General features: G+C 40.6%; 1 protein-coding gene and 1 long non-coding RNA gene across 6 annotated transcripts in view; both read left to right on the forward strand.

Annotated features, from left to right (window-relative positions):
- The window catches only part of klhl13 (kelch-like family member 13), a 33,092-nt gene extending 17,067 nt beyond the window's left edge, over positions 1-16,025 (forward strand). For all 5 annotated transcript variants that reach the window (XM_078266061.1, XM_078266064.1, XM_078266063.1 and 2 more), the window contains 6 exons: positions 1,023-1,164; positions 2,863-2,995; positions 4,110-4,306; positions 5,395-6,190; positions 9,166-9,279; positions 14,937-16,025. In XM_078266061.1, the coding sequence (XP_078122187.1) occupies positions 1,023-1,164; positions 2,863-2,995; positions 4,110-4,306; positions 5,395-6,190; positions 9,166-9,279; positions 14,937-15,424 (1,870 nt within the window). In that variant the 3' untranslated portion in view covers positions 15,425-16,025. The remainder of the gene's footprint in view (positions 1-1,022; positions 1,165-2,862; positions 2,996-4,109; positions 4,307-5,394; positions 6,191-9,165; positions 9,280-14,936) is intronic.
- A 3,358-nt stretch (positions 16,026-19,383) lies between these two features.
- On the forward strand, positions 19,384-22,302 carry LOC144527893 (uncharacterized). Its single transcript, XR_013502853.1, has 3 exons — positions 19,384-19,573; positions 20,957-21,080; positions 21,823-22,302. It is a non-coding gene; the product is annotated as an uncharacterized LOC144527893 (long non-coding RNA).
- Positions 22,303-23,113: the final 811 nt, after the last annotated feature.

The raw sequence follows: 23,113 nt of genomic DNA on the forward strand, positions 1-23,113 counted from the left end.
TGCACTTTAGGTTTTGATATTTATTGTGTTCAAGTGGTAATTAGTAAATGGCTGCATTTAATATACCGCTTTTATCCAAAGGGCTCACACACTCACTCACACACTGATGGCCGTGAATATTCAGCCAGATTTTAAGACACTCTGGCCAGTTGTTGACATGTCTTGCTGTTGAATATGACTGACCAAGTAACATCACCATCCTTCGCCCCCGCTGGCGGTGTGGCAAATGTGGTTTGGGTTGTATACACAACAGCAGCACATGTGTTGCCTTAGGTAATCCATGTACACTACTAAGGAATTCAGTTGGTTCATAGTGGCTATAAATAATGATACACTCAGGATTTTACAACACATTTTTTATTGTTTTAGAAATAAAGTTTGCGTGTTTATACTTCATCAGCTTAGACTTTGTTTGCATACACATGCATAAGCACAACATAACTGCTAATATAAAACAGTTACTGTAGTTTTATTAAGTGCCTTGGGTATTTCAAATTTTACAACCTACACATATCAGTTCTAAATGATAATATGGCTGATAAAAGTCACATTCATTGCTGATGGAGAAAAATGTTTAGTAGCTAATGTTATATAATCCATCCTGAGCTCCAGTTTCCAAGATGTTCCAGATATCAAAGAGAATTGCTCTGATGTTATGTACATTTCTTCTTCTTTTTAACTAGCTTATTTTCATGAAATTTGGAAGCAGCTAGTCATATTTAAGACCCAGTGAGTGGCCTTAGTTGGGCGGGAGTTAAGTTCCTTGTCCAAAGGCACTTATGAAGGTATGGATCATGCCTTGTACACTCCCCCTGCCGCAATCTTTCCAGCTGCTCCAAGCTTGCAGATCTGCAACCTTTGGTGGCAATTTGTCTAACAATGAGGCTACCACCACCCAATATGTATTTAAGTAGTGTCACTTTGAGAACTTCTCTGCCCTACTTTCCATAAGCTAAAATTAGATGGAAACGTGTTTTTGCTACCCTTTTTGAAGTAAAAACGTATCTTCTTTTTCCTAACAGATCCCTCGTGGAGGACGACGACGCTCACATGAAAGTTGCTCTGGGTTATGGTGATATGGGCATCTCTGCTCACCTTCAGGCATCAAAGACTGGAAACACTCGATTTTTCACAAGCAACACACACAGCTCCGTGGTTCTTCAGGTAAGAGATCAGACATGTAGTGTCTTATGAAGCATGTTAAGTCAATTATCATCATTGTCTAATAATAATGTTTCCATAAAGTGTAGTAGAGTAATTCAGATTCCTTACTATCACTAATTTATCAATGAGATAAATATCTATCCAAGTTAATCTACGCCTACTATAAGACTACAAATGGGTTAATTTGCTAAATCAAAACTACGGTGAAGAGCTCATGGCATGAATTACAGGATACAATTTAATAGCTTAGACAATATTTCAATGATTAACAAAGCATTTGGGATTTGGTTTCTGTGTAATTTAATATAAGTGAGCACAACGAGACTATTATGAAACACTGCTGATCGAGAATGTAACAGAAAGTAAATCTAATTCTTTTCATTTCTTTTCATTTAAGTTCTTGAAGTGACCTACTTTCATACTTTATGTATTGTGTATGTATGTATTTGAAGCAGGTACTTGACAGTTAAAGCCCATCATATTGATAAAGAAGCCAAACTTTCCTTTCATTGAAGTGTAGCCAAACCTATCTAATATTTAAAAAAACCAAACAAGAACAACAGTTCCCATGTAGCAGAGAACTGAATAATCTATCAAAATTACACCATTAAGGAGAAGCAGAGAGTAAAACAGCTGATAATTGATTATTGTGCATTCTGTAATATATAAACTAGATGCATGACAATAAAAAGTTTGTTGTCAACATATGTTAAGATCAACCTCAATTTGTTGTAGTGGATATTGGCATTGAGCTGTTTGCTGCTGTCCCAACAATGGCTGCCCTTCGTCACCAGCTCTCATTGAAACGAATGGCTGTACATTATTCTCTTGGTGTCAGAGCACAGTTAGAGAATTAGAATGATTATTATAGGCCATCTAATCTTACACACTGTAGCCACACATAGTTAGCACACTCACTTAGTCTCAGTTAGCTGTTGCATTTGAGAGTTTGAGTTGTTGTAATATGTTAATAGCATATATTGTATTTTTTTTTTTTTTTTTATGCTTGCCTGCTATTAGTGCTAGCTATTATGATTGGCTCGTACTGTAAGTCATGGCAAATAATGGGACGGCGATGAAGGATGTGTTTAACTTAACCATGTTTGCCCCACTTAATGCAAAAAGCATAAGATGTAGTAGTCAATTATATCAGGTATGCAGAGTAGTGATTATGTTTGTGGGGGAAAAAGGTGTAGACAGCCTCAGGTACGCAGCAGCCAAGCAATTAAACAGTGGACACAAAATATGACTCTCCAAAGAGTCACTGCAGTTGACTGCATTATGTAAATTAACAGTGTTGATATACAAGTCATTGATTAAAGGATAAGGATGGGATTATTTGTTTGAAATATCAACAGTTTCCCCCGAAGAGACGGAATTAATCTGTGTAGCCGAAGTCCGATATTCTGCAGGTAATGCCTCCATGCTGTACAACTTCCCACTATGTTGCTATGCCTACATGGGGATAATATTCTGTAGCTCTAAACATATAATTCTCAACCAGTTAGGTGCAAGACAGCAACAAATCAAGCAGGCCACAATCAGACAGACAGCTCAAGTACCATACCATTTTGGTTCTATGAGCTCACATCTGACATGCCGTGGTCCACTTCTCTGGAATAAAACCACTGCGTAGTGCAGGTCCTTTAAGCTTGGCTCAGTAACACTCATCCCTCACCTTTCCCCGTCTCCTCTTAGGGATTTGACCAGCTGAGGATAGAAGGTTTACTATGTGACGTCACACTGGTGGCTGGGGACGGCGATGAAGCTTTCCCTGTACACCGCGCCATGATGGCCTCCTCCTCCGACTATTTCAAAGCCATGTTCACAGGTGGGTCTGCAAAGCCTCGTACTGACCAGGGCATTTGTTCAACAGTTGGGTTAGCCACTTTACTCGTACCAGACCAGTTACGCTGATTTGTGCGGGATCTGCTCCTTGTCGCTATGCCGCATGCATTTGATTGCGTTGTATCTTCTTCGCTCCTGCACTGTATTTTCTGGTAAACCATTTTTTATTCGTGAACATTTCCATGCTTCAAGACAGGTCATTTTGCCTCCTGAGAGATTACTCAAATTGACCTTGTGCACACGTCCCTCCAGTATGGTGTATATTCATAACAGTGCAGTATGCAGAGGTAGATGGACCTTGAGTACATTTAAACACATACAGTGTGTGAATGGTATTTTTAGGATTAACAGATAAACAGTCGTATTTAGAAATGAGTTACATTTCTACAAACATTTGCTGGATGCAAAAAGGTAATTAGCCTGAAAAGACCAGGCGTTGTATGGTCTTTTGTGGTTAAACCCAAGGAAACCTAGTTACACAGATGTTAGTAAAAGTGACCTTACTGTTTGATTGGATAGGTCTAAGACCTGTAGCCTGTTTAAATTAAGGTGTTTATTTTTCATGACTCAATCTTTGATTCGTAATTTTAGCACCCTTGGCATTACTGAGCAATGAAAGGGAATTTTCAGCGGAGCTACTTTAGATGTCCATATTAAGACAGTCGTGAAATTAAGTTTGGAGATTTGTCATTTAAAGTATATGATAAAGATGAAGAAGGTTCTGCGATGAGAATAGAAGAAGAGTAAGGGGAAATTGTACTGTGGGATAGCTCATTAGTGATAAGGGAGCTGTGAACACAGATGCTGAGTAATTGGATTTTCTCTAAGACCTTCAATCCTTTTTTTGAACATAAGTCCTTTGACACTGAAAACATTTCATTGTCATTTACGTACAATGGCATAGGAATCTAAATGAAATAATGCAATTTTTATTTTCAACTTAAATTAATTTGTTCAGTTATATGCGCTTTATTCTTCAAGTTCTTTAAAAAAAAGCAAATAGATTTGGCTGCTCACAGACCTGTTAGTCAAATAAGAGTATGTATAAGTTGAACCACGTCTACTTTTTCTTATCCCCCACTCTCACCCTGATGCAGGTGGAATGAAAGAACAGGATTTAATGTGCATCAAGCTTCACGGAGTTAACCGAATAGGCCTGAAGAAGATCATTGACTTTATCTACACGGCCAAGTTGTCACTCAACATGGAGAATCTGCAAGACACACTTGAGGCAGCCAGCTTTTTACAAATCCTTCCTGTGCTGGACTTCTGCAAGGTTTTTCTTATATCTGGGGTAAGGAGGCAGACGCACAAGCCACAGCTACACATTACTGCACAGCACACAGCTTTCCTCTAGTGTTGGCCAGTTGTACATTTGTTGTTGAACATGTTTAAGGTCGTTGGATGAAATAACTGGATATTGGGATTTCAAAAGCTTTTTGAAAGCTGTGGAATATTTCCCAAAATATTTTGGCAAGCCCATACAGTACTGTACATAAAGGCACATTTCAAGAAGGATTAGAAGAAGTAGAAATTGTCAGTCAGAAGAAATAATCAAGACAATAAAGAAGAGGAGAGCTACGTTATTGTGGACAAATTCTGGTAGGCTACACTTACATTAGATCAATGATGACTAGTAACTAGTTACTCCATGTTCATGGTCTGTCTCCCAAGCTTGCTATATAAAGCCCAGAACCCCCTAACATTCTAAAAAAAAAAAAAAAGGTTTCAGGTTTTCAGTGCACTTATTGTCATTCAACCAACTTGACAATTCTGCTTGGCTAGAAAGGCACCAGGTATAATGTTTAAGATGTTATGATAGAAAATAGCAGCAGTTAGTGTGTATAAACATTTCCTTTTTATATAGAAAATGTATATAAAATTTGCAGGATTATTCATCAGAACACACCAAAGTTCATGTACATTAAATTAATGTACATGAACTTTGGTGTGTTCTGAAGGTATGAGCTTGTTCTTACTTTTGAATACACTGCTAACATGTAACTAAAGCTTATATGTGTGGATTACATTTTTTAATAAATCCTAGAGCACACGTTGACGTCTTAAAATTGCTTACTTAGTTTGCCAACAGTCTTAAAAACTGAAAGGTATTAAGATTAAAGTGCTGGAAAACAGAGAAAACAGCATATCCTCTTGCTCACTACTTATGTTCTGTTATAGGTGTAGACGGTATGTTCATTTGCCTCTTGATTGCAGCATCCCTCATTGCTAAATGACAATGATATTTTGTAATTGAAGTCATCCTGTCTAAGGAAACGAGTTTATCTATACAAGTTAGGAAGAGCCAGTCATTCATGTCTAAAGATGTGTTGTCAGTCTTGGATGCAGCTTTCCGAGATTTTGATTTCTTCTTCCCTGCAGGTTTCTCTTGACAACTGTGTCGAGGTGGGGCGCATCGCCAACGCGTATAACCTCACAGAGGTGGACAAGTATGTCAACAACTTCATCCTGAAAAACTTCCCCTCACTGCTGGGCACGGGAGAGTTTGTCAAGCTACCATTTGAACGGTTGGCTTTTGTACTGTCCAGCAACAGCTTGAAACACTGCACTGAGTTGGACCTGTTCAAGGCTGCTTGCCGCTGGTTACGCTACGAAGACGGTCGTATGGACTTTGCCCCAAAGCTCATGAAGAACATCCGCTTTCCTCTCATGAACCCACAGGAACTCATCAATCACGTGCAGACAGTGGACTTTATGCGCACGGACAACACCTGTGTCAACCTTCTCTTGGAGGCTAGCAACTACCAAATGATGCCCTACATGCAGCCAGTTATGCAGTCAGAACGGACAGCCATCCGCTCAGACAGTGCCCACCTGGTCACCCTGGGTGGTGTTCTGCGCCAGCAGCTAGTTGTAAGTAAGGAGCTGCGTCTTTTTGATGAGAAGGCTCATGAGTGGAAGGCGCTGGCACCCATGGATGCACCCCGCTACCAACACGGCATTGCCGTCATCGGTAACTTTCTCTATGTGGTGGGTGGCCAAAGCAACTACGACACCAAAGGCAAGACAGCAGTGGACACCGTGTTCCGGTACGACCCTCGCTACAACAAGTGGATGCAGGTGGCATGCCTTAATGAGAAACGTACCTTCTTCCACCTCAGTGCACTCAAGGGACACCTCTACGCTGTCGGTGGAAGGAACGCTGCCGGGGAGCTTGGTGAGTTTATTTCCCTGCTTGTTTGTTTTTATGTTTCCTTTTAAGCAACAGCAGACAACTTTAATTAATATTGTATGAGATTATACACTTAAATATCAAGGAGCAGTAGGAGAAATGTGCAGTTTATTAAGGCTGCAAGCATACTGACACTGGTAATCAAGTGGTTGTGCCTACACATCATTTGCTTGTTTGAACATGTCGCTTGCATAATCTCTGTGTAATTTCCAACAATTTAGAGGATGTGCACATTATCATAAACACTTTTACGATCCAATGTAATCCATTACAGAAGCATTTTAACACATGCCAAATCCTTTGTAACATTGCATTTTTGAGGCTGTATTTCAGTGAGGTGTTATTGGGGGTGTCAATATATTATATTGCACGTTTTTATATTTTTTCACTTTTATAATAAAAAAGCCACAGCCTACACCCTTAAATATTTTTGTTGAGTTGAACACTTTACTGATACAGTCTCAACAAATATTCAAGATTAAAGTTACACATAACATGTAGGTTTTACTTCAAGGCAGTATCAGATACCATTGAATTGTAGGTCAGGGCCGTTGGGGACACGAACCGTACTGGCAGAGAGGAAGTGAAAAGTTTCATACAATTTGTCAGTGATTATAAAGGGGTCGTATCAGATCATCATGAGTCAGTAATCTGGTGCTTTTCATAGTTTTTAAAACATCATTTTGTGACATTTGGACTCACAATTCACCCATCTGGTAGGATCCCTTCAACGGGGTGATATATTTATATCTGTTCGTTGTAGTTTGGTTGCTGAGTAACCAATCTGGAATCTCTGCACCCGCAACTGTGGACCACAGAGAGGTGCCACCCAATACTTAAATTCAGCTCTGTAACTGCAGTGGAGAGAGGGAGAGGCCACTGTGTGAGCGGTCTTCTCTTCTGGGTTATAATTAGACCAAAAAGAACACGGCCCCGGTTCACTGTCTGTCTACACAACTGCCTTTTTCTGCTTTACGTTCCACTGCCCGTTCACTGCATGTGGTTTAGCCTTGATGTTTTTCTGGATGTGCCCAGTCCCTGCATTATATTTGTTTACTCTGAGTAGGTCATACGGGTGTGGTTTTATTGTTACGTCTGAAATGCCCAGGTTATAAAAGAAAAGCTTAACAACGTCAAGATGGATATTTACAGGAGGAACCTTTCCATTTTAACCGGTACACACACACGGCATATTTTTTTGTTACGTAGCTAGACTTCATTCCCCATTAGGCTTTGTGTGCTTATTCTCTATTATTATCTTTTCAAATGACAAAAATATATTTGACAAATCTCTGTTTTACCCAGTTATAAGACCTTTTTATAGGTCTTTAAAAACAATAATTACAACATTGTTTACCTCAGTCACACAATTGAGAGAAAAAAACATTTTCTTATAAAGTGTCGCATGATCATTTGACAATTACTCAATAATTGTCGATAATAATTGTCAAAAGCAGCACAGATGACTTACAGTAACGTTCGATCCCATTACGGAGTCCTGACCCCACATGTTGGAATCACTGCTGTAGGTCAGAGAAGTATGCTACATAGTGATTTATAACCAGATGTCACCAGCTACCAGATTGACCCTTGGTGTGTCCTATGTCCTAGGTTTTGGTGAACAGCCTGCAGAAGAGAAAAAATCATGCTAATTAGGAATAGGACCTTTTCAGTTGATCATAGGAAAATCTAAGAGTAAAATAAAAAAGCAATTTTTTCAAGTTAAATTAGCCGTTGGTGTCGGTAGGTGAATCAGCAACATTCAGTGTTCATGCTCATGTTAAATAATCATTTGTTTAATTACAAGATTTTTTTTTTTTTTTATAACAAGCACTCCTTTTTGAGTCCGACCCTGCTCTGCATTCATATAATTTCACTGCGCTTAGTACAAGTATTGTCTTCTAATATGTCTGTTCTGCTTCCACTGAGCAGCTGCAATATTTTGTGCACTGCTCAAGGTCGCTGTGATGATGGTTGTTGAGCAAGCAGAGTAAGGCATTCGCTCATTTTCCCCGCTGACATTTCCCCAGGTGGCTCACACTGCTTTGTGGCCTAGAGCTTACTGCTGTATTTTGGAACCAGTATGAATATTTTTCAAGTCATTGAATTAACCAAAGCCTTTAAAATATTCTTGGTGTTCAGCTGAGACCACTTATTGTCTGACTTTTTCTTTTAGCTGCACTCTGTGAAACAAGCTATCATTTTGATTACAACAAGCTATCATTTTGATTACAATATCTCTACCCCTGTTTAAGAAAAAATAAAAATACAGTAACTCTTTCTCCTGTTAAATGCAGATGAGACTTCCCTGAGCTGGGAAGATAATAAGAAGATCACTTGATGAAGTGTACTGCTGCTTAAGTGCAGTAAATCAATGGGAAACATACATGTGTACAGACAAGGCTAGCAGCAGCAGCTCCGCGTCAGACACGTTTCTGGTGTGCAAAGACATAGAAAACACCACGCAACAGAAACGCCACGCAGCCAGTGTGTAGCCAGCCTAACACTTCATTGAGGCTAACATCTTCGAGGGGACGAGCCCTTGATACCTAAGTCTACATCACTCCTGCTTGTTGTCAAACTTGCTCTGCACCCAATCACAACCATTTTCCAAGCACACAGTGAGCACACAAGTTGACTGCTGCTTGTTAAGAGGTCACTCACCTATGAGCGTCACTCATGAATCCCAGTGTCCCTATTCCAGTTTCGCACAGATATTGTAAAACCATCCTCAGAGGCCTTAAGATAAAGGATCTTACAATCTACCCATTTCCTGTGCAGTTAGTGCATTCAGTGCTGGTGGGGTTGTAGCAATGTGTACTGTTAAATCTGTGTTTTAGCTCCCACGCTGAGACCCTCCAAGGCCTCATTTGCTGCTGTTTGTCCTCCTTAGTCTTCTTAGTTGTGTCTTGACCTACTTTCTACTAATGCATTCTTTTTTCCTTGTCTTTTTCTTCAAGCTACTGTGGAGTGCTACAACCCAAGGACAAATGAATGGACGTATGTTGCCAAAATGAATGAACCACATTATGGCCATGCTGGGACGGTGTATGGTGGTTATATGTATATTTCAGGTAAGTGAGTTCATTTGTAATGTTGTGTGAATGTGTAGTGAGTTTAAACATAGATTGTATGTCTTCAAGTTATAATTAGAATGAATTTCAGTGCATTATATAGTGCACATCTCAAACTTTTCAAACATCTCAAATCTTCTCTGAACAATTAAGTGTCTTAACAAACTATTTCCGAACAATTGAACATATACCACACAGATTAACTGCCATGTTAGTTGTGCTGCCAGTGGAAGAATATGGTACACGCACATAGCAGAGCTTGCAAACTGTGGCTTTTTTGTCGACAACGCGAACGTTGTCAACATAACTCACTGGAAATCCCAAATACTTCCACACCGGCGACTTCAGTGAAAGAGGAGGGGGCTCAAGTTCTGTCGATGGGTCTCCTGCATCTGCAGTTGCCATGCTAACTTTTGACTGGCTGTAGCTAAGTTAGAGGAGGTTGACTGACTCGCAGCACTTAAACACCAGTGTTGATGAACTGACCGAAGAGCCGGTTAATTAACCCGAGTAGTGTCACTGAACCGGGAGAATGAACCGACTCACTCCTGTTTTGTTTTTTTTACATCATTCATGCCGGCAGCGCTTCGCTCAAGCTGAGTGCGATCAGTGTGTGTGTGTCTGTGTGTGTCTGTGTGTGTGTGTGTGTGTCTGTGTGTGTGTGTGTGTGTGTGTGTGTCTGTGTGTGTGTGTGTTTGTAGCTGGTCTTCTTCTGCTACTGTGTGTATCGTAATCTAGCTCATTGGCGCCTCCACTGGAGTGGTGGTAGAATCAATCAGGAAATGGGCTACCTCGAGCAGGCTACACGTGTGTGTTTTTTTCGATGTTTTTTTTCCGCTTGGCAAGCCGACCAGTCGTGACATGGGGGCGTGGCAGTATCGGCGATTCCATTTTTTTATTCGAAATTCGAGATTGTGACTTAATTTCGGTCGATTTCGATTTAAAATCAAAATCATGACACCCTTAGTGCGTACGGCAGAGGGTGGACACTGAGATTACTCTTTAGGTGTGACCTCCATACTTGTTCACTTCATAGGATTGAAAACGTTATGGAGATGAGCCCTAGTTTCTCAGTGTGACTAATCCAGAGCAGTGCTACAAAGGAAAGGGATGGGAGGGGTGGAAGGGAAATTGGGAAGGATGGAGCAAAGTAGAGGAATGAAGCCTGTGTAGGAGGTGCAACACTGAAGAGCCTGTGTTAATCCCTCCTGGCCGTGGGTACTGTCATCGCTGTCAACACATGAACATAAACAATGTTCATAACCATCGCTGGAGGTTTCCAGCTGTGTAGATTTGTTTTCAAGTGAAAATCTGAAAACTCACACCACCAAAAGAATAAACATCAGCCATTTGAGTAGTAAAGCAATTACAATTAACTAAGTCAGAATTCCAACCAATGCATCTGTGAGTCCATAAACTATTTAAAGAGGTGGTATATTGGTATTGGGAAAGACTTAAAGCCTCTACAGTCTTGGTGCATTAACATACATTAACAAGAACAACATTTACATTTTTGCGCTAGTCACATGCTGTACTTGCAAGCTGGGAGGCTTTGGCAAATGAAAATAAAATATTGAAAACCTCGTTAGTATTAAGCTTATTTACAATGTAAGGTGCTATTAGATACACTCCCTGAGTTTCATTACTGTGCACGCAACCAGTGAATTTAATTTCATAATCCATAGATCTCATTATTCCTGCAGATTTTTGTTAATATTATACACAAGACATTATCTACCATATTAGTTCCAGTTAGCCCAATATTCGGGGTGCAGCTCCAGCAGGGGATCCTAAACTTCCCTTTCCCGAGCCACAGTAACCAGCTCTGACTGGGGGATCCCGAGGCGTTCCCAGGCCGGGGTGGAGATATAATCTCTCCACCTAGTCCTGGGTCTTCTCCGAGGCCTCCTCCCAGCTGGACGTACCTGGAACACCTCCCTAGGGAGGCGCCCAGGGGGCATCCTTACCAGATGCCCGAACCACCTTAGCTGGCTCAGGAGGGTAGGAACATACTGTGTGTATGTGTGTATATGTATATGTGTGTGTATATATATATATATATATATATATATATATATATTGCCTAAGAGTGCATTACAATCTGTACAACATACGACACCCTCTGTCCTTTGACCCTCGCATCGGATAAGGAAAAACTATCCCCAAAAAACAGGGAAACAGGCAAAAAGTGTAATGGTAATCCCACCTAATGGTAAATCCCACACTTGACATACAGTAATATGTACTTGAATGGTTTGTTTGTGTCTCCTAAAAACGGTTTGTCAATTAATTGTTTTGGTTTTGTTTTTTGCATATCACATTGTGCTGCAAGAATTGTCACTGTGTGCAAGCATGTGAAAAACTTAGCAGTGCACACAGCCCCTTTTCTAATTTTGATTTCATATTAACTAACTGAAAATCTGGTAACAGGCCAGAAACTAAGAACTAAATTCATACCCGGTTACTATCACTGTTTATGCAAACAAAAAGCAAAACTTCAATAACATTTAAATTAGTTAGTATCTCACCTGGGAAGCAAAAGAACTGGGGCATCTTAGGGACCACACAGACCACATGATTTGCAAGACTATTATTACCATGGAGTGTAGATGAAAGGGATATTTTCACTTTTTGTGAGTTGAGTAAGAGTGAGATGATGAATAACATAATGGTCATGGACTGAGATAATCTGCCAGTAGCCAGCTGTTTTCAATCTTTTTGCCTCAGGCTCTACTCTGCAGTACATAGTATTTAGTGCTCACCCTTTTCATATTCGAATGGATTTCTTTTATGTGGTTTTATGTTTGAGTGATGCTCAATAGCAGGCCAATAGCCTGGTAAATTACACAATGAGACAATGTCATGCTTTTCACCCGCAGCAGCTTATAATACACGTGAGGGGAAATTCATATTTGCATGTTACAGGATAAAGCTGGGGAAGCAGTTTTGTGAATACAGCTGTGGGTTATGACACAAGAAAGAAGCATACATAACGGCTCATGTGAAAACTGTCTGTAATGGACTGTAGTGCTTTTTAATGCAAAAGGTACAGAGCATTACCTATTAGAGGAATTTTGTTGCACTGAGGCCGCATTGTAGCGTCCACAGTCTCGGGGGGGGTTACAGTCTTGCTGTGCAAGGTGACCCATTGCTGAAGTGGAGTTCTGTGTCTGTCTGTCACAGCAGATCAGTCGCGTTCTCCGGCTGTGCTGCTGCACTGTCTGAAGGTATCCTGTCAGCTGGATGAAGCTGACAAATTCACTCAGCCCACAGACCATCACAACTCAAGTGGTGTTCAGGCATGAGTACTGAACCAGCACAGAGCCCACTGTCTCTGGTTCAGCGTCTTACCTGAGGGGTCTGTGTAAATCTCCGGTGGTCTTACAGTTCAGACCATTTTTTAGTACTCTACATCTACAACAAGGAAATTACTCCCTAGTAATTTAGTCTTGTCTTGACAGCAGACAGTCTCATAGACAAGAGTCGTTGTGATTATTTGAAATAATTTTGCACTGATTTGTAGTCATTATAGCTTGACTACAGTTTTTTGTTTAGGCTGATACACATTGATATTTGGGGAGTCCAGTCTTACTGTATAAAAAAAAAAGAAAAAAAACTTGTCAGTGCTCTCTGGTGGACTGGAGAAAAAATAAAAAAATAAATAAATATATATATATATATATATAAAAATTTCTAGTTTAACTCTACTTTGGCATTTGTACTGCCATTTCTTGTGTTACTTATCAGCCAATATATCCAATATATATCTGCAATACGCTAATATTGGCCAATATTTTTCTAGCTCCTTTAAACTTGCCATGTGCCGAAAATACAGGTTGAGTGTGACTGTTTTGTGAGCAATCCTGCAGGCGTTGGCCCGTAGTCTTTGTAGACAAGATGAATTATTATTTTTGTTGTTGCACTGATTCTCCAGGCTGTACACTGTGTAAGCTTCATATATAACATGGTTAGTTTTTTTTTGGTACCAGGTTAGAGATCGTTAACTTTAGGTTTAAAGTTACAAATGATTTGCAAGATCATTTTGATTGATCTTCTCCGAGGCCTCCTCCCAGCTGGACGTACCTGGAACACCTCCCTAGGGAGGCGCCCAGGGGGCATCCTTACCAGATGCTTGATTGTATCTGGTTTTTTTTTTTATTGTAAGATATCATATTCCAGTATTTTTAAAGGCTGTGAAATGAACTTGACCGTTAGACTTCAACAGTGTGTTTATTCTTAGTGGAGAAACATGGGTTACTGAATATATCTTAGATGAATACGGACCATAGCTGAACTTTTAACTTGATCTGAGAAGTGAAAAGAGGAACACAAACGATTTCAGTTGCATTCATAATCCACACAGAGCTCACTGTATGTTAATGTCGAGCCATATGTTGAGGGATTTGACTGTACATTTGTTTGTTTCTTCAAAAACAAGCTGTGATTGTTAGTAGTTGTAATTTTTTCTGGAGTTCAACATCTGGACACTCAACACTGGAAAATGCTGAGCCCCCTTTTCCTGCCTCACCTTTTGTCTATTCTCCATCTTCTCTTTGGGTGTGCTGGCACTGATTCAACCAACCAAGCAGGTCAATGGTTTTACAAGGGGACTCTACAGCTACTATATCTATGTGGCTGAGCAGGGAAATTATTTTATATGGCCTATGTAGCAGACAATACAAACAATAACCCGCTCTGTCCTGTGCTGTCCATGGAAGGGCAAAAGCTTTTAGCCTGCCTCTCTGTGATGGGCTCAATTTGGCTAAACCTTGTCCGCTCTAAGTGTGTCACTAATGGCACTGATTAGACATTAGGATACCGGGATACTGATCAGACATCATTGTATCAGGGAAAGGCCAAAGCCCTTGAACTGAATCAGAATAGCAGCTGGGCCTCTTGAGAGGAATTATGCGGACCTTACGTCTGCTCCAGCACTGTTCCCTTGTCAGGATTTTAATAGCAGACTTGCACCCGTGGACTACTTGGATAAAGAAAATGGATAGTCAGGCTATCTTTGGGTTTGATCAGTTAAAGAGGTGCAGCATCACAGATCTGAGTCATGGCAGCTGAATAGACAGCTTACTGAACAATAAACCAAGCACACGATCACAATCACAGCAGCAAAAGAGGGATTCTGCCTCTATTCAGCATGCTCTGCAAATCTTCTCTGCATTTGCTCCTAGTCACTCTGCCTATGGGGGAGGGGTGGGCTGGCTTCCACCCAATTGCATGCTGGGATTGTGTTCCTCTTTATTTTAAGCCTTCCCTATAGACATGTCCTGTTTTTTTTTTTTCCCTCCCCACTTTCCCTCAGCTTTTTGTGTCCCGCTGTCTACAGTCTGTTTGTGCGTATGTGCATGAATGTTTTGTAATGCTGTTCTTCTTTGTACTGACTGCTCATCATCAGCATTATTTCAAACTGTAGAGAAGAATATTGATGTCACTCTTGCTTGTAAAAATGACGGTTTAGCCTGTGTATTGGGTGTCTATAAATGTACAGACATTCTCCTGATTCTCGTTGCAAATGTTCCAGTGTTATGGCTGGCGCTCCACATGGCCTACATAAATAAATGTAGGTTGACAGGTCCACAAATATTTTTTTACTCCCCCAAATGATCAGGGTGGAGGCTAATTTGCACTCTTTCTTCTTACTACAGGGGGAATCACTCATGACACTTTTCAGAAGGAGCTGATGTGCTTCGACCCAGATGCAGATAAATGGACTCAGAAAGCACCCATGACGACTGTGCGCGGCCTCCACTGCATGTGCACAGTGGGCGACCGCCTTTACGTGATCGGGGGCAATCACTTCCGGGGCACCAGCGACTACGACGACGTGCTGAGCTGCGAATACTACTCCCCCGCCCTCGACTTGTGGACTCCTATCGCTGCCATGTTGCGAGGCCAGAGCGACGTGGGCGTGGCCGTGTTTGAGAATAAGATCTATGTGGTGGGCGGCTACTCGTGGAACAATCGCTGCATGGTGGAGATAGTACAGAAGTACGACCCCGAGAAAGACGAATGGCACAAAGTGTTTGACTTACCCGAGTCACTGGGCGGGATCCGAGCCTGCACAATCACAGTTTTTCCCCCTGAGGACATGTCATGCTCGCCCTCCAGAGAGTCGCCCCTCTCAGCACCTTGATGAGTAAAGGGGGGGAGCCCTGTTTTGCTCATACCCCCGTAACCCCTCGCCCACCCGACCCCCCTCAACAAACACTCCTTATAGACATTGTTTGCACTTACTCTTTGGACTACATCTGTACTGCATCCCTAAGTATCCCCAAGTCCACCTTCCCTAAAGCTGTGCAGAAACCCCTCCCTAAGTGATTATACCCATGTACTGATACGGTTTGGCAACCTAATTACATGTTAATGTTGCACACTTGGTATATTTTGGCAGGAAATACCTTGACTTGAAAAGTGACTTTGCAAATCAACTTTTCTACCTGATGTCTACAAAGGTTTCTTATGTCTCGTTTCTTTAGGCGTTCTACCTTGAGATGTTGACTACCGCACTGACTCTCTCTTCTAGTCTATGCCAGGTTAGATGCAGGTGACTCCAGAAAGCAGAAGTGTAGGGATGGATGACTCCAAAACACAGCCGGTTTTTAACTCAGGGGTTGGCCCAGGCCCCATCTACGTTGTTCTCTCTTACAGTTTCAGTTCTTTCCTGCTATTGCTATGAAACTGTTAACAAAATGGTGTTTTCTAAATTTAATAAACATGGTTTTGAAAGTAAATAATATGTTGTCATTACTGACTACAGCAGACTCAGGCCGATCCTCAAAAGCGGAAGTTGTTTGAATGTAGTGACTGGAAAAAACCTCTTCAACATGCACATAGCCGTGTAACTCATGCCAAGACTTGACCATGGTTTAACGTGTTGACTATTTCCAAAGAATAGAATGTGTGTGTTTTTGATATATTTTTGTTTATGGTGGATAATTAGTAGACTGGTTGGTTTTGATTAACTGTTCAGTATATATAGACACTGTAGTGGGCTGTTGTTGAAGATTCTGGTACAAGATGTGTGGCCTTTACAACTTATATTTCAATGTGCAACCCTGTGTTGTTAAAGGACAAATAAATGAACCTTTTTAATCTTTAATCAGCTGTGAGAGAGATGTTAGTTTCCTTTTTAAAAAAAAAAAATTACAAATTTGCAATAAATGAGCTGCAGAGGTGATGTGGAAGATCAGTCAACCTTTTTATAGGAATGGTCGTTTGTCATTAACAGATTAGACGGCAGCGTTATAAAATCCAACTTGCCATTATAACCAGTAACATTCAGTGCTTTTCAATCCCTACATTCTGTGGTTAAATATTGGCGTCGTCATTGCTCAGAGGCTTCGTCCGTGTAGAAAACTGTTAAAGCACTGAAATGTCTGCCAGTGACGTAAACATTATGCTGCTCGCCAGTATAATCTGGAAACATGCACTTCTACCGCTGTCGCCGCTCCTCCTGGCATCAACACAGAGGGTAATGTCGCCCACAATCTGCCCACCTGCTCCTGGCCGATTAAAACCCTTAATAGCAGCATATGGTGTCCGAGACATCTGCTCCATGCTGTGACCAGCAACAAAAGATTTGTGTAATCATCAGGTGAGTTTGGTCTGGAGCTTTAAATCCTCATTATACTCTCATTATATTCCATTAATGAGACGGTGCAGTGGTGCCTCTGTTTTCAAATTTGAATGCCTCTTCCTGTGTTCATAGCAACAAAACCTCAGATCATAACCGGTTAGAAGGACTTTTGGTGCCTTTCATTGATTCACTTTTAGCTTTTAAAACTTTTATGCATTACATTTCCTTTTATTTGTGCATGTTGTCTCATGCAGTCGTTCTTTTTTTTCATGACGAGTCTTGTTTCTCTTTGCTTTGTCACGTTGTTTTGAGAAGGGCTATGTTAATACCTTTTTTTTTTTGACATTTCAAAAGCTCTATTTGGTGCAGTAGCTTATTGTTGAGCCCTTTATATGAAACGGTTTGAATCATTTAAAAGTAGGCCGTTTCTAATCCTTTAATGGAAAGTCACTGAATGAACAGAAGAGCAAAAATATAACGGGCTCAGCTGCTGGCAAAGGACAAAAGACGGCAAAAGGGTAGGAATTTAGTGGCATCTTTCCCTGGATATTTCACTTAAAATAAATCACACACTGTTGACCATCAAAGTCTTTGTATCATCTGGACCTTTAGGTATTAATATGAGTCAAAAGAGAAGATGGAGTGATGATGTAGATAAATCGCCATAACAGTGACCCTTCCTGGAAAAGTAGGATGAGAAGACGATACATAACGGCTTCAGTTAGGCTCACAAAGGACTGAAAATATGTTGCCTGTCATCCTCTTATATCCTGTTATAACTGCCTCAATTTTAAGTGCTCTGAATTTTTGGCAATGTACAAATTTTGCTTTTGCCAATATGTTACCAAGATGCATTGTTATTAGTGTGTGATGAAAAGATGTGTACTCTTTTGAGGCATTGCTCGATAAAATGCCTCATTAAGGCTCAGAGTTTATATGATATAAACCGTGAGATTATGTAAATTTGTCAGCTGTCAAAAAAATGTTCATACTGTTTATACTATTGCATTTATCTCTGGATGTATTAAGCCATTGTTGGCAGGTTAGCAAATCAATGCAGGGCTGCTATATGAAAATATTGTTTTTTTAGCAATGCTAGCGGTAGGTTGGCAATGTTGGTCTATAGGTCCACAACTTTAGTCCATACTGAAATATCTCAACAATTATTGGATGGATTGCTGTGAAATGTTGTATAAACATTCATTGTCCCCAGAGGATGAATCGTAATGACTTTGGTGAACCCCTGTGACGCCACAATGAGACTGACATGTTTGGTTTTAACTGTTGGATGGTTTGTCATGAATGTTGGCAGAGACATTCAATGTTAATTCAGTTTCTAAACTGACTTCCCTAAAAAAATTACGATATCCTGTCATATACATATTGCAGTATGAAATTGCTTATACCATTATCAGGGCTCTCATTATCAAGTTTTGAAGACAGGCAAGAGTGACATTCTACCCCCCTGTCAGGGGGTCAAAGAGGGAGGCGGGTTGGACGGATCGCGGGAATGGGGGGGGGGTTATTATTATTAATGTTTTTGTTATTAATAATTGCTCAGACTTGCAGAAGAAAATATTTGACACATGGCACTGACAATTCAACCAAATACAAAGTATTTATTCCGTTTCCGCATGGTGACTAATGATGTGGGGGGTCTGGGGGTCCTCCCCCAAAATATTTTGAGCATTAAACACTTCATTTCCTGGATTCTAGTGAATTTGTATGCACCTATTTCTACCTTTTTCTGAATCAATTTATGCTGGAAATATCTTAATGTAAAGGGAAACATTGATTATAATCCAAATATAAAAACATAATGGAATATATTTCAATAAGGCTCTCAGGCATTCTGTATTTCTTTCATCTATTTATTCTCCTGTAGATCGACTTTTCTAATTATGAGTCAGCACACATGTAGCCTAGCATCATTTACTCTTCCCTTCTCTTCTGCATCTTTTGTTGAGGAAGTAACCTCCTTAAATGTGCATATGACAATTATTCACCTCAATGATACATTAATTCATTTTAATTTATCAATAAACCCCTGGACTGTAATATTGTTAAGTTTGAGCAAGATTTCTGCTCATGTTCAAAACTTTGTGCACATTCAAAATATATGTGTTCTGAGATTTGGAGGAGTCAAGATATTTTGAGAAAAATAAAGTTATAATAGTCACTATTTTTCAGAAAATAATCTACCTGAACCATAGTCTGCTGTGCGTTACGTGATTGCTCTGCTGATACTGTAGATCTCAGACCTGACAGACACAGAGCCCCGTTTGGGTCTCTGGTCTCTGAATGAGCGAACGTTGAGGGAAGTGTCTGTAGCCTACGCTGCTCTATGCTTTTTTCTTCATTGGTTGTTGCGTTAAATCTTACCCAGATACAACAGTGCCATTTTCTGATTGGCTATTGTGTAGTCCCTTTCTTTTTTTTGATTGGCTGATAAATGGCAGGCTCAACTAAGAACTCCAGTGGAGACGCGCTTGATTCCTGCCGGTTCCAGTGAGAGCGGCGCGCCAGAGAGATTTTGGGCGCTGCGGCATATTAAATATATTATAGTTTTTCCGCGTGGGAAATACAATGTGTGGCGAGAGTGCGTGACAAAAGACCGAAATGAGTGACTGTCACGCTCAATGCGTGACACTTGAGAGCCCTTATGATGGAGGATTTTATCCATGCTACCTACCCCTCTTCCTCAATGTAAGCATTGTTCCAGTAGTCAAACCAGACAGATTGAGTTTTACAACTCAGCTGTTCTTAGACATACTGTATATTAAAGCATTAATTGTTTTTTAAATGGACTTGAGAGAAGACATACAAAGACTGACACTGCAAAAACATCTACCTCAGCATATCCACAATCACTAGCGATGCAGATCCAGACAGTGTGTTATTCCTGCCACATGGTTGCATTGTTTTATGCGAGCCAATGTCAATATGACACAGAGCTTTTTTGTGTCCTGATACTGAAGTTTGGATTTTTAATAAACAGTGTGTACTCTATGCTAAAACAAAGAACTGTAGCAAGAACACCCCCCCTCTCCTCCTCCCCTCTGCTTCACTACCTGTGTTTCTCAGCGGATTTCACCACCACTGGAGGTTCACTTGATTCATTAAGCAGATAAAAGAGATGCGAATACAGCCTGACTCTTGACACATGAACACAGCACACATTTGCGACTCGGTGTGTGTCTCCAGACGGCTCCTCCTCTCATCTCATCCCAGCCAGAAAATGACCTAGATTCTGCAGGCTGATGGGTGTGTTTACATAAACAGAACACTGATGATATTGTCAGTCAGACAGCATCACTCACAGTGGTGAGGAGAGGGATGCTCTTACAGTAACTAAAGCTCCAATCCACCTCCTATCATGATGAAATACTCTGCAGAGCCACAGATCCCTGCTGTTCTCTGACTGCATGCATGATGGTGTTAATGGCTATTGATCCCTCTGGCTGGCAGGCAGCCAAAATATCCTGATGTTACTCCTGCTAGATATATTTATTTTTGCACTGAATCACAAGCTGCCTTCTGTTATTAGACTCCCCAAAGGATTCAGGTCTCAGAAAAGGTTTACATCTCTCTCTTCTCATCATGAATATCCAGATAGGTCATGTCCTTGCTCTCCTCTTGAGCTCTCTATCCCCCCGTGACTGTGTCCTGAATAATCTGTCCCTGATTCATCTTTTGTTCCAGTGCTTGTTCCTGCCCCAGCTGTGGGGTTTTTTGTTGTTTGTTTTTTTTAAAGCAGAGAAGGGAGGGGTGATTGGGATTTGTTTTGTTCAACATCTGGCCATGCATCAGTCCTAAATGCTAGCTTATGCCTAAATTGTATCTCACAAGGTATTCTGTGTGCGTGTATCCTCATACAGATTGGACAGAAAACCATTTTTTTTTTTCTGTATTATCCTGCAGCTGGCCTAATACAGGGCAGGATGTGCAAAACTACCATTTCACATCTTGTATTTTAAAATATTAAAATATTAAACCCAATTGTCATATTGTTGCCAATGAAGAAGGGAAGATGTTTTCAGTTTTTGGACTTTGCTTTGTTTCAGTTAGCATGTTCTCCTACTTTTTCAGGGAAGTTTCCTCCTGTAGTTCAAAGTGGATTGGAGACTGACAGCCTGTCTAAAGTGTATCCTTACCTTCACCCCAATGCATGCTGGGATATGCTCCAGTGCCCCCTTGACAAAGGAAAAAGCAGGTAAAGAATATAAATGGGAGGGAGGTACAGACAGAACGATGCAGTTTGCACACTGAGAGCTTTTAACTGTGAGATTGTCCATAGAGGCAACAAAGAACATGTTATTTTATAAAGTGCATGAAGAGCCACTTCCTCCGGACCAGATGAGAAGAATGGGGAGCTGGAACGGTGCAGCCTCTCTGGGAAAACTACTTAACCTCATAGGGTTAAATACAGCTCAGGCTCCATGTCCCTACAGGTTTTTTGCAAATGGGGTAAGCCACTCCCCGGAAAGCGTAGCTGTTATGGCGCCATTTTGATGCTACCAAGCCATCACCTCCCGTTAGCATTCCATTGACTGCCATTCATTTTGGCGCCACTTTGACAGCGAATAACTTTACATCTGAAACGTTTAAAGACTTTTTTTGTCCATTGTTTATTTCTAAAGAAACACGACAATGTATGAAAGGCTCCATCACCTTGTACCTCACGTTATGGCTCCGTAGTAGACGTTTTTGTAAAAATAGGCTAACGATTGTGTCATAACCACGCGACTTTCTGTCGCATAGTAGAGGAATTACCGTATAGTACAGGAGAAGCTCGCAGGCAGTTTCGACTTACAGTCGCTGTTTAAGATTAATTACTAATGTTAACTAGCATTTTAGTTAGCAATAATTAGCCTGTGTCCATGTTATCTCCTTACATATGCCTACGCTCTCCGTCTCTGCAAGATTGGGAATGATTGAGATTTCTCTTGTCACAGCTACCAGAAGACTTCCAACTTTCAGACAGGTTGCTCACGTCACATTTACGCCATCTCTCTCAGTTGGAGGCTGCGCAGTAACGCTCAGTGCTCACCGGAAAAGTGCTTCTAATATCCTTCACTGTTCTCCGTCCAGAGCAACGAGATCTTTTGGTCCATTTTATATATGTCTATGTTTTTTACATATTTAATGATTCAGCTGATCACACCTGAGCAGCAACTGAAGCCTTTTATAAACGTAATCAAAACAAATCCATGGTCACATATTTAAAGAACAAAGCATACATAGTGATTCTAAAAATGTTTTAAAATGTTTTTTTGTCATATGCAGCCAGTTATAGTTCATCAAGATTATATTATGCAGGAAAATAAGCCTAAAGAAGTGGGGAAATGTGTTTTTGTCTGTTACAAAGATATATGTTGTGATACATCTTCTTTCAACAAGTTTTAAAATGTTCTCCACTTTAATAATTGCGTGATTTCCACCTGTTGGGACCTGATTACAGGTTTTTTGCAGGATTGGTGTTAATAAAAACTCATTATTTTACTAATTCATTGTAAGCCTGTAACTCTCCACAGAAATCTTTAATACATTTTTCAGTTATTGCACAATGAATAACGGGCATGTCTTCCTGTTGCAAAACAAACACATGAAAAGATGAAAAAAGAAGAAAAAGAACAAAAACTGAGAAATCTATATTCCCGTATGATTTCGAATTCAAATTTTCTAAGTTTCTAAATGAACTAAATTCATTTAATTTTATGATTTAAGTGGGGTTTTCTAGTTAGACTAAAAAAAGATGATGAATTATAATTTGGCATAACACTTTTTCCTCCTTTACCGTGAGCATGAGTGTTTTATGCATTTTATGTCATGATTCCTGACCTTCCTGACGGTTGAAGGAGAGAGAGAGAGAGAGAGTGAGAGAGAGAGAGAGAGAGTGTGTGTGTGTGTGTGTGTGTGTGTGTGTGTGTGTGTGTGTGTGTGTGTGTGTGTGTGTGTGAGAGAGAGAGAGAGACAGTGCTGATGCCAAAGTGATTGATAACTCTCCTCTCCAAGCTTTCAGTCTCAACCTTCTCAACTCTGTCCTGTAAAATGCCAGGTTGCCATGGTTACCCTTGCTCTTCATTCAGGGAAATGGGGGAGAATAAAAAAAGATTTTCTCACCCTCTCCTATGAAACACTCTTGCTGAGCTATCCTGGGGGGTCGAGAGGAGAGCGCTGACCTGCCTGACGAGATTTGGGAAAACAGTGACAGAAAGCAAACGTTTAGCTGCATCTTCAAACCCA

This window comes from Sander vitreus, chromosome 13 (genome assembly GCF_031162955.1).
Source record: "Sander vitreus isolate 19-12246 chromosome 13, sanVit1, whole genome shotgun sequence".
Lineage (NCBI taxonomy): Eukaryota > Metazoa > Chordata > Actinopteri > Perciformes > Percidae > Sander > Sander vitreus.